The sequence below is a fragment of the Sylvia atricapilla genome, chromosome 20 (genome assembly GCF_009819655.1).
Source record: "Sylvia atricapilla isolate bSylAtr1 chromosome 20, bSylAtr1.pri, whole genome shotgun sequence".
Lineage (NCBI taxonomy): Eukaryota > Metazoa > Chordata > Aves > Passeriformes > Sylviidae > Sylvia > Sylvia atricapilla.
This window is the reverse complement of record NC_089159.1, coordinates 1,219,552-1,231,946: the sequence shown is the minus strand read 5'-3', so window position 1 is coordinate 1,231,946 and position 12,395 is coordinate 1,219,552. Positions and strand designations below refer to the sequence as shown.

General features: G+C 49.3%; 1 protein-coding gene across 1 annotated transcript in view; it reads left to right on the top strand.

Annotated features, from left to right (window-relative positions):
• The window catches only part of GALNT17 (polypeptide N-acetylgalactosaminyltransferase 17), a 203,166-nt gene that overhangs the window by 41,706 nt on the left and 149,065 nt on the right, over positions 1-12,395 (top strand). Inside the window, exon 2 of the mRNA XM_066333123.1 lies at positions 11,627-11,810. Coding sequence (XP_066189220.1) covers positions 11,627-11,810 — 184 coding nt within the window. The remainder of the gene's footprint in view (positions 1-11,626; positions 11,811-12,395) is intronic.

The following is a 12,395-nucleotide window of genomic DNA, read 5'->3' as shown; positions in this document are numbered from 1 at the left end:
AGAGGAGTTCCCTGGACTGTTTTTTTGGGTTTTTTCTCTTTTTCTTGGGGCTATTTAAGCCTGTCCTGGACTGAAAACCCAGAGAACATCCAGAGCTAACACGTGTAGCCCACCAGGGCCTGGATGGCATTTTCCAGCCCCAGAGGGACTGTAAGAGACTGGGAGAGCTCAACCCACAGCAAGGACTATCCCAATTTGCCATCTCTCTTCAGAGCAGAGAGAGGTTTTGTTGTTTCGTATTATTGATTGTTCATGCTTCTGGGCCCTTTGTTTGTTAAATAAATAGTTTTTTACACTTTTCTCTAAGGAGATTTTTCCCCAGACCAACTGAAGGAGGGGCTGTTTGGGTTTGCTTTTCCAGAGGACCCCCATTTGGAGGTTTCCTCACAAATTTGCCCTAAACCAGGACAGTGTGCACAATCCACCTCTGAGGCTTCTTCTCACTGAACACTTTGCTCTCAAAAAATGGCTCCAGACACTCCTCTTTGGCTAAAAATGGGATCCTGTGAAGGGCTGTAGTGGCTGAGCCCTCTGGGTTTGCCTGGTCCTTCCAGATCAGCCCCAGAGCCGGGGCTTGGCTCTGGAGTGAGGTGGGCAAAGCACAGTGTCAGTGCTCAGGTGTCACCTGCCACTGCTGTGGTCACTCCAGAGGAGGAGGGGAAACCCCGCTGCCATGGCAGCTTCTCTGGTCCCCTCAGAAATCAGGCTGTGTCTGTAAACACTAATCCTCAGCTAAGTCACCTTGGATAAGTGATTTTCTGTGTTTGACATCTAGATAAGGAGTGAGGTGTATTTTCTCCTGAGTTCTCTGGGAGCCCCGAGCACAATGGGACCAAGACCCTATTGTACTGTGTACCCTGTTGTACCAAGTGTTCTACAGAAGGATCAAGGACAGTCCTACTCCAGGTACCTGAAACTCCCGGTCCTATATTTAGCTGCCTCTCAGGAGTGCTTTGAGCGTTAATTATGTTTTTAAAGCACTTAGTGCCTGTCACCAGAAGCTCTCTCTAGAAACACAGAGTTAAGCAGTCACAGATGTGGGGCCTCTCAGGAGCTGTTGGCGGTGCTGAGCAGTGTCACCACTCCCAGATGTGCATGGAGAGGGCAGTGAGCTCCAGGCTCTCTCCTTGAGGCACAGCCCTTCAGCTCATGCTTCCCTTGAGCACTCCAGTGGTTTCAGCGAGCTGGGGTTGGCAGCAGAGTACTTGAATGTACACAAAGCTCTTCCTCCTCCACACAGAGACTGAGTCACACTGGGACAATCCCAGGGTTTTGTCCAGGAGGTGTCTGTTGTGCTCCTGTCCTCATTCCAACAGTGCATCCATTACATAAAGCACCCCGGATCCCTGGCTGCTGTTTGTCAGGAGAATGCAGATGTGTGCAGGAATAAAGGCATTGCAGTGGAGAATATTTTTCTCCGATGACCAAATTAGCTCCTTTATTTCTGGCTTTGGCTGTGTCACCCCTACGGCCCATTGGCAGAGCACAAACAGATGGAAGGAGTTTGAAGAGCACAAGCACTCTCTGGGGTGCCCTGTGTGTCTGAGAGTACCGAGAGCACACCCCAAAACCAGCAGTAAATGGGCTCGGGCACTGACTGAGGACGGTGGCTGAGCACAGAAGTTAAATGCACCAAGCAAACCTCTGCCAAATGGACTTTCTTGACCTTAAAAAGTAATTAGTGAGTTCACAGCTCAGTAAAACGCAGTTAGTTGGGATGAGGCTTGTACATACTTGCTAAGGAGGCACGTGTAAACCCAGGGCTTCTCTCTCTGCAGCCATGTTCACGTCATAATGACATCCTTTTTTTTGGGAAATCCAGTTCTGGGCAATGTCACCCCTTCTCTAATCTGTTAGTCTTTACATGGGCACGTTCGAGGTAGCCCAGGGAGGGATTATTTGGATGACAGGGCCCCTTTGGGGAAATCTGGGAGTGTTCTGAGGACCCCTGTGCAAAGTGGTGCTTCTCAGGGTACTGTCTCACAGACCTTTCTGCCCACAGGTGCCCAGCCTGTCTCAGTGACCTGGAATTCTGCTGGGGCCTTGGGTTACAAACACCACCCGTGTTTTCCTCCCTTCCCCACACTTCAGGAGCAGGAAACAGGGAGGCCTCTCTAAGGCTTTATAGCCAGGCAGGTGTTTTGGTGACCGTCTGCAGTTTCTGCCTCCCCCGGGGCTCTGTGAGGAGGTGCCCAGGGCTCACACAGTTGTGTAACCTCCCACATACCCACAAAACTCAGCCCAAAGCCTGAGCAGCCACTTTTGTATTGATGATGTGTGCACTTACACTGTGGTATTTCTTCATTTCTTACTTGCCAAATGGCAGCGATTCCCCCTTTGCAGCAGGCCAATCTATACAGGGAGGAAACGTTTCCGCAGGAAAACAGGAGCGTGCATTAGAGGGAACCACAAACACTAACAGCTGCTATAGAGACACGATCTGGAAATAACAGATTCCTTGTGAAAATGAAAATGATAAATATTATTTATAACCTTTGAATGGGGTTCAAAAACTGTTCCCTTCTGTTTTGGTGGGTTCTGTTCTTTTCCTGTTTCCATACTTGTTCCTGTGGTTCTGCTCCTCTCCCTGGGGTAGCCCCATCACACTGCAGGTGCTGCTCCAGTCACAGCTTCTCTGGGACAAGATGGGTTTAAGAAATCCTTGTTTTCCCTCCTTTGGCTGTGTGGTTTCGGGCTAGCACTGAAGTTTGACATCTCTGTGCCCAAGCAACAGGTCTGCCTGGAAGCAGATGGGTTGTGATGGAGGTGGGAATGGACTGTGTTACCCAAAGAACTGAAAATTTACACTGGAGGATGAAAGCAGCAATGAAAGCTCAATAAAAGGTTTGCCTGAGCCTGGAGTGGTGGTGGGAGTGACTGCCTGGGGATGAGCAGTTTGCAGTTTGGCCTCAGAAATCACTGCCTGAGCACAAATGTGAGGGCTGATGTTTTGCTGCTGAGGATGGAAGAGTTTGGGAATTTCTTAAAATGCCCATACTAAAGACATTTCCAGACTTTTCCATCCTCAGCAGCAAAATGGTTTGGCTTGAAAAGGACATGTGAAGATTATCTTGTTCCAATGGTCACTCAAAGCCCCATCCAGGCTGCCCTTGAAGACTCCCAGTAATGGGATACTTGTGATTTTGCTGGGCAAAGAGCTGCTCCTGCCACGGTCCCTGAGCAGCCTGGACACAGGAGTGTGTCCTGCCAGAGCGATGTCCTGGCAGCTCACAGAGGAGAGCAAGATAAGCTCTCTCTTGCTTGAATTGCAGCCTGCCTCCTAAAAATAAAGCTGGAGGTAATTGCTTAATTCATCACCCAAATGGGCCCTTGGCTGAGCAGTGTAAATATGCAAGGTTGCTTTTGCCCTTGGCCCTGCTCCTCGAGCTGTGCCACAGGCACAGAGCCAGGCACGTGCCGGGAGCAGCTTGGGGCTTCAGCAAAGTGCCCCAAGGGCAGAGCTTGCACTCAGGTGTGGAGAGTCAATGCCCCATTGGGGCATGGACCAGGCACCTTTGTCTGTCTTTGGAACCGTGACAGGCCCAAAATTGATCTCTGAAGTGACTGGAACAGTGTCAGCCCTGTAAGGCCAGGTTCTGCTCTGGGTTGTGCAATCTGGCCTTGGTAGCTGCTCATAGACTCCTCTTGTGACACCTCATCAGGTGTCAGCTCACTGTGTGTTCCCTCGCAGCAGATGGATGGCTGGGCAGGGCTTTCAGTGTGGCCCTTTCCCCAGGCTGCTGTCAGGGTGAGGAGAGGCTCATCCATCCTCCTCTCAGAGCAGCCACGTGCCCAGAGCCCCTCTGGTCCTGCAGGCTCCTGGCAGGGCCTTGGGGGCTGAGAGGGGGACATGGCCCAACAGGGAGCATTTTGTCTGCAGAGTGATGGGGGTGAAGGTCCTGGAACTACCCTGAGCCCAGGCTGCTGATGTGTGTCTCACCAAGGGGTGTTTGAGCCATGCACATCTGCTCCGGGTGCCTTGGATGAAGCTGCAGTGCTGGGGGCCTCTCTGCTCTGCTGGGCGTCTGTTCTCTCCCTGCTTGGCTCTCCTCACTGGTACCTGCCTGTGCTGGGGATACCCAGAGCAGCTGTGGCTGCTCCTGCATCCCAGGCAGTGCCCAAGACCGGGCTGGACAGGGCTTGGAGCAGCCTGGGACAGTGGGAGGTGTCCCTGCTCATGGCTGGGATGGGGATGAGATGAACTTCCAAGTCCCTTCCAACCCAAACCTGTCTGGAATTCTATGCTGGGTGCTCTTCATAGGGTGCCCTCCCCTCTCTGAGGGTCTCCTGTGCTCTCTCTCTGCTGCCTGGGCACGCTGGTGCTCTGTGGAGATGGGTGCCACTGGAACAGGCACCAGGGAGCAGCTGGTGGGAAGGTTCCTCTGGACTGTTCTGACCAGCTCATGCAAATACCTTGCTGTGTGCTGGTGGGAAATGCTTGTGCCTGAACCCCAGGACTGCTGAATCCTTGAAAGCAGCCCTTAGGCAGGGCTTACTAAAGCCAGTTCTCTGGAGTTCTCTGACATCTCCAACACAGGTGTGGTGTAACTGGAGTCAGCTCTCTCACTAAATGATCTTAGTGATGGTTTTAAACCTGATTTTCCTTTCTGGTACACACTGTGATCTACTCCTTTTTGCCTCTTTTTCCTCCCTTCTCTCCAGTATTTCCAGAATGTGACAGTCCCCTATATTAGTCAAAGGTATAAATCTGTATTTGTGCCATACGTGCAGGTGAGATTGCTACAAGAAACTCTTTTCTTCACCTTTTCTGCAAATCCCCCTCATCCCTCCCTGCTCTGGATCCCAGGCTGTTATCCAGGACTGCCAGGCAGCTGCTGGTGCTGTGAATGTGAACCAACATGAGGGGCAGTGGGCTGTAACTGATCGTTTTGGGACACACCTGTAACAGCTGTAAGGGATTGGCTTCTTGAGGGGAATTTCCCTTTGAGGGGGCAGTCCAGCAGCAGAGCAGCCCCTGGTGTGGGGTGGCTGTAGCCACAGGGCAGAGCATTGCTCTCATTCTTAGACTGACAGGAATCCCTCTCGTGTGTGCAGGTTTTTCCTGGGCCATGAATCGCCTTCAGTCTCGTTTTCTGTGTCTGTACAAGGTCTCTGTGGCTGAGACTCCCATGGCAGCAGTGCCTGTTCTCCCTGCTGAGCTGCAAAGAGCTTTCTTTAGCCTATGGATTTCCGCACCAACTCTTGCCGCCAAGATCTGCCTTTGTCAACAAGTTATTTTATCGATGTGAGCAGAGTGGTAAATGCCAGTATTTTTGGACGTTCAGGGAGGACAGAGCCATGTCCAAGCTCTTTCACCAGTCCCAGGTGTTGGAACCAAATAAATCATTCCTCAGAACTAAACAGCCTTGGCTTGGGGAAGGAGTTCTGGTGTTTTGTGCCAGGGGCAAATCTCGATTGGGGCATTATCAGCTGGAGGCAGAACTTGATAGCGTAATAGGCTAAATAGGGTTTGACTTTGTCCTGATGACTGCGTTGTCCTTGCTCTGGGTGCTGATCCTCCCTCTGGCTCTGAAAGTAATTTTCCTCTGTTTCCATTTCTATATTGATAAGAAAACTTCATTTTTGAATCCCAGTGTGTATGAACATGTAAATGCAGATTTGTGTTTAAACGTTTCTAATGGGACTTCATACCTGTGCAGTGACTGTGTCCCTTCTCCGCCCTTCCCAAGGAGTGCAAGGTGAGAAGAAACCTGGACATTGTCTGACTATTCCCATGATGATGGAAACACAGCTGGGCTTAAAACATTTTTCTACAGGTCATCATCTAATCTAAGGTTAAATGAGAGAATCCCAGAGTGGTTGTGTTGGAAGGGACCTTAAAGCTCACCTCATTCCCCTCTGCCATGGCCAGGGATACCTTCCACCAGAGCAGGGTGCTCCAAGGCCCGTCCAGCCTGGCATTAAAAAGGTTATATTATTAAATATATTCCAAAATGAGCTGTGCCCATCCCAGTTTTAGTCCTTGCCTGGCTGGGCTGCAAGAAAATGTGTTCAATTCCCTCACCCCTACCTGTCACAATTGTTTAAGTGAAATCTTAATGCTCTGTTGGACAAATTCATTTCAGCCAGAATTATTCACATAATTTTTCATAGGCAGGAGCTTTTTTAGAAATGCAATATGTTGGAGTACAGGTGAAAAATGCTCTATTTTCAGTTTGTATCTGCTAAAATCCCTGCTTGCCAAGCCTGGGCCCATTCATCTGCTGCTTTTTCTGAGTTCTCATTTGTCATTTTATGTGAAGGCAGAGGGTGGGAGTTTTTGTGACCCCCCACTTCTGAAAGTCACCATGCTCATGGTAATCTCTGCAGTAAACCAACACTTCATTTGCATGGTGAAGGACACCAGCAGCTCTGTGCATTCCTGCACTGGAGGAGATGTCCTGATATGCTAAAATCCAGCTCCTGGAAAAGGGCTGTCCAGAGGAAGGGGAAGCAGTGACCTTTTACTGCAAGCATCTGATTCGGGGGATAAACTTTTGATAAGTGGTCAGCCCCGGGAAAAATAAATTTAGCATGTACAGTGAATAGAATTGTATCAGGTTCAGGGGAATACTGTTTTTTCACTGGGCTCTAGTATTTAGGCTCATTTTCAAACTTTGTAATTTTTTTTCTTCAGGAGAAAGCAAACCCTCATCTTTTGATCCCTTTACAGCTACTTTTAGTTTCCCCTGCAGGAGTATGAGGATCCTTTGGGGAGACAGTGACAGCAGAGGAAGTTGAAAGAGCCACTTGTGTTTGTATTTCCTGCACAGTTCCCACAGCCCTGTGGCAGCACAGGGTTCCACATTACACGGGTGTAACCTACAGCCAGAGGAATGGGAGTTATTTACCCTAATAACAGCAGGTCTGAGCAAATCTGGCTAAAATTGGGTAAAAGCTGCTGCAGGGAGAGAAAATCCCATGCCCTAGGTTCTGCCAAGGCTGCAGAGGAAAATTGGTGCCTGTTCTTCTGCCAGTCCCCCTTCTTGTTAATGAACCCTCCCTGTAACAGTCTGTGTTTGCAGTGATCAGCAGGACAGCACTAAAAACTTCAGCAGTTCCCATCATTTCCAGCATTCCCTGGGACATTCTGTCCTTTGTGGCAGTTCTGGTTTCTCACACAATCCCTGAGAGCCTCTCTGCTGTGTCCCCTCTCTCTGACTCCCCTGCAGTCACACACTGGGCCATTTACCTCCTCACTCTGGCTTTTTCCCCAGGGCAGAGATCCCTTGTTGGCCTTCAGCTCTCTGGCTGACTTAGGGCAGGGACAGACATCCCTGTGAGAGCTCTTGGGGCTGAAAAATCCACTGTGCTTCACTGGGCAAGAGCTGTGCTTTGCAGAGACATCTATTTTAATCTTGCTTTATGGTTCCTGTCTTTTCCAGTACCAATTCAGTATTACTTATTCCTTCTGGAGAAGGAGGGCTTCAAGTTCCTCTTCCCTGTTGGAATGTGGCTTCCACCCTGAGCTCTGTGTGTCCTGTACCTTGTGCTGCAGGAGATACAGATAGGGAAAGAGGCAGCTAAAAAATTTGCTTCTCCAGAAATCTTTCCTGTATTAGTATCTCAGAATGGTTTAGGTCGGAAGGGACTTTGAATGTCATCTTATGCCCTACCCCAGCCATGGCAGGGACACCTCCCACTGTCCCAGGCTGCTCCAAGCCCCAGTGTCCAGCCTGGCCTTGGGCACTGCCAGGGATCCAGGGGCAGCCACAGCTGCTCTGGGCACCCTGTGCCAGCCCTGCCCACCCTGCCAGGGAACAATTCCTGTCCAATCTCCCACCCAGCCCTGCCCTCTGGCAGTGGGAAGCCATTCCCTGTGTCCTGTCCCTCCAGCCCTTGTCCCCAGCCCCTCTCCAGCCCCCTGTGATCCCTTTAGGCCCTGCAAGGTTGATGTTTTCCCTCCTCACCCCCAGTGTTAAGCTCAGCGCTCATTTCTCAGAAATGTCTTTTCATTTCAGGGCTTTTCCTTCTTCCCCAGTCCCCTCATCACAAATTTCCTCAGCTGAGGGTTGTATGGGAAGGTTAATGTTTTCCTTCATTCAGGCTGACATGGAGCAAAAAGCTTTTCCCCCCCTCCAGCTCCTGGGGAGCCTTTGCAAATGAAGGCTGCGAATCACATTAGATTGTATTTCTCTGAAGGTTTTCTCTGTCCTAGAAAACTCCTGCCTGCTCCTGAAATACACTCAGCTTAAGAAGAGACCAATATATTTACTCTAACTGTGCTCAGTCTAGGAATATTTTGCTGTAGAGATTAAATTTTTATATCATCTTGAAGAAAACCAACTCCTGCCAGTCCCCAGGGATCCCCTGTCTGGCTGTTTCAGCAGGAGGGGCTCAGATCTTGGCAGCTCCAAGTGGTGTCTTCTTTTTCTTTTCCCTTCTATTCCTGCAGTACAATAGCAATATATTCCATTTGTTCCAAAGTTAGGATTTTTAGGAGATTCTAAAAAAAATTTCCTGTTTTAGCTTTGGGTGAGTGTGGCTTTGGGATGAGTGGAGCTTGTGGCTGCTCAGAGCTCTGATCTGCACCAACACCTCGTCTCCATGCAGCCCCTTCCTTTCTCCTGAGCTTGCAGAATTCCCTGAATTCACTCTGAAGATGAAGACTTTTTGTGGGATTAGTGCTGTTTATCACTACAGGTAGGCTGGAGCAGGCATCAGGAGAGACCTTCTGGCAGAGGTTCAGCACTTCTGCTTTGTGCCTGCCCAGAATGAGGAAGGATTTGCTCTGTGGCTTGGGGACAGTCCTGAGTCTGCTTTCAGTCCTGTTCTTTGAGGAAACGAGCTGATGGCACCGATGCTCTTGCCTTTGCTGTCTCTGTGTGTCACTTCTGGCCCTTCCAGGCCAGTTCCAAGCAGGTTCCATGGAATCCCAGGTCATCCTGAGCAGCCACATGGGCTGGGCTCAGGGTAACCCCTGAAGTCACAGCAAAGGCACCCCAAGGTCACAGAAAGGTGCCCAGAGATGTGGTGGATAAAAGCCAATAAATGGATTGACTGGAGGAGGATGTGCTGTCACTATTTGTTCAGTTCTGCCCCTCCTGAGGCACCTTTTCAGCCAACTGGAAACAAGTTCCTTCCTCCTCTGTTTGGACATGAACCATCTTCCTTGCCAGACCTTCTTGACTCTTGCTTTGAGTGCCACACACCAAAAGCAAAGTGACACACCTCAGAGTGCCACCCGCCCAAGTGACATTGCTGAGCCCTCCCCACAGCCTGGGCTGGAGGGGAATTGTTGGACCAGCAGAGACACAGACAGGGGACCCTGCCTGGCACATCCCACCTGGGAATGCTCCTCTCCTGCTGCTCTCCTGCAAGGGAGGATGGTGGGCTCATGGTGGTGCCCTGCCCAACACAAATGGATCCATTTGACTGACTCCTTTGTTTCAATGATGTTGGTTTAGCAGCATTTAAAGTGGTAGAAAGACAAAATATGCAGAAATAAACGGAGTGAGCAGAGAGAAATACGTGCTGGGATCTGTCCCCAGGCTGGAGTGGCCCCGGTGGTTGGTGATGTTTTGTGCACTGAGGGAGATGCCTCACCTCAGATTCCAGGCCCTTCACTGAGGTGTTTAGGAGCACAATTCCTTCACCTGAGCCAGAGATAAGAACCTCTGGGGACGGGCTGGGATCTTGTGGGGGGTTGATTAGCCTCGGAGGGATCATCCTTCCCTACTGGCTTCAAGTGTGGAGCTCTGGGACAAGCACTGTCGTGGTGTCTGAGTTAATTATCAGTCATTAGCTATTGGTAATAACCTGAGCTTGTGATTTTTAAAACCTGCTGCTAACAGAGCCAGGTGCTGGGCTGGCCATGGTTCCTACATCCCACTGACTCATCCATCCATGGAGCCTCTGTCCCCCTCAGACAGTCCTTCCCTCCTTACAGCTGTGTGGCTTCTAAGCACAAAAACCCAAAAACACTGAGAAATGTGTTCAAATGAATCAATAACAGCAAAAACAAGCTTTAAAAGCAAACTGGGAGATGTTAAGGGTTCCCAGAGTGGAAGCATTTGGTGTTGGGAAGTTCACAGAGTGACCTGCTGAGCTTCTGCAGGCCACAGAGTGCCACCTTTCAGCCTTCCTGAGTGATCCCCTGGCTCCTGCTCAGCCCGGGGCTGGCAAAAGGCAGCCTGGATGTGTGGTCACAGCCTGGGGCTCCTGGCACCTGCTTTGTTGTTAATTGTCCTCAGATAAAATCTAATCAAGCCCAGTGTGGTCAGAGGGGCTCTGATGGAGCTAGGAAGGATGTTGAGAGCTTTCTTGTCAGAAGGAACAACAACAACAATTAATAATAATAACATTAACAACCATAACAACAACTACTACTAATAATAGTAACAGCAATAATAATAATAATAATAATAATAATAATAATAATAATTCTTCAAACCGTGCTTCCAGCTGTGGTTTACATTCTCAGCTGATTTTTTCTTGTCTCTCAATGCTACTTCTTGAGGAAAAAAGTATTTCAGTCTGCGGGGAGGTAGGAATGTTTTGTCCAGGACAATGGAAGTCAGTGGTAGGTTATTGTCCCTTGAGAAGCTTTAGAGGTGACAAAAATCTGTCTTGTTCTCAGTCAGGGCTCTGCCATTGAAACAATGGCAATATAGCCTGATGTCTTTCATTATAAAAAACCCCAAACAGACGAAAAAGCAAACCAAAATCCATCATTATTATTTTTATGTTTCTGACAAAAAGAGAGTGAATTTCTGCTAATGAAAAATATTAAAATTCCAGATGTCCTGTCTAGAGAAATAATAACATGAGCATGGACTTGGCTCCCCACAGCCACCACCAAATCATCCATGGAGCTCTTTATGTGCAGCTCATTTTGAACTTTGCCTATTTCCTTCAGCTCTGCAGATATAAATAAATAATTCCCCTCGATAAGGGTCTGGGAGCGCTGTACTTTAAAAGATAAGAAAGCTTTGAGGGGAAATTGTTTCTAAATCCCCACCATTTGTATGCTGTTCACTGTTCACACTGAGCAAAAATTCATTCAGCTGGCACTTAACCAACCCTGTTTTATTCCTGCTCTGTGTTCAACCTATCCTTCTCCTGGGGACATCTAACCTTCCATGTAATTACCACTCTGAGAGTGGGAAGGAGGCCTGAATAACCTCCCCACCAACTAAATAAATACACAGATCCTGGGACAGGTTATCAGCTGCACACCAGGGGCAGGGCTGGCAGGAGCAGCGTGCCTGAGCCGTGAGGAATTGCAAGACTTGAGCAGTTTTTATTCCAGCATTGGGCCAAAGAAGGAGGACATGGAATGTTTGCAGAAAACTGACCCAAAATAGCCAGGAACCTGAAACACACAGGATTTTTGGAGTATTTGGGAGCTGGAAATAATAGTGATAGGTTTTACTAGTGATGGCTTTTACCAATGATGGGTTTTACCTGTGATGGGTTTTACCAGAGATGGGTTTTACCAGGGGTGAGTTTTACCTGTGATGGATTTTACCTGTGGTGGGTTTTACCTGTGATGGGTTTTACAGGAGATTGATTTTACCAGGGTTGAGTTTTATCTGTGATAGATTTTACTAGAGATGAGTTTTATCTGTGATGGATTTTACCAGTGGTGGGCTTTACCTGTGATGTTGTTTCTGTTTTCCCCCAGGTCTGTCCAAGTCCCTTGGTCTCATCGAGGGCTATGGTGGCCGTGGCAAGGGTGGCCTCCCAGCCACCCTGTCCCCTGAGGAGGAGGAGAAAGCCAAGGGACCCCATGAGAAGTATGGCTACAACTCCTACCTCAGTGAGAAGATCTCCCTGGATCGTTCCATCCCGGATTATCGCCCAACCAAGTAAGTGCCAGGTGCTCCAGGAGGGAGTGTTTGTGTTCAGGTGTCACCCCAGAGCCAGGAGTGTTTGTGCTCAGGTGGCACCCCAGAGCCAGGAGTGTTTGTGCTCAGGTGTCACCCCAGAGCCAGGAGTGCTGTGGCTTTCCCAGTCAGGTTTGGTGCTGTCAGCTCTTCCCTCCCTGTTCACAGGGCCCTGCTCAGTGATGAGAAACTGGGGTGGTTGGGCTGCAATGAGCTCATGGAATCACAGAATCACTGATATTGGAAAAGTCCTCAAAGGTTATTGAGTCCAACCATTCCCCAGCAGTGCCAAGGCCACCTGTGACCTGTGTCCCCAAGTGCCACATCCACAGAGCTGTGAAACCTCTGCAGGAAGGGGATGCCCTGCCCTGAGCAGCCGTGCCTGACCACCCTTCCATGAAGGAATACTTTCTAATATCCAACCTGAACCTCTCCTGACACAACTTGAGGCTCTTTCTGCTTGTCCTGTCAGTTGGTACCTGGGAGAAGAAACTGATCCTCACCTGGCCCCTCACTTGTTCCAGGTGGTTGGACAGAGTTCATCAAAATGATTTATCATGGAAAAAA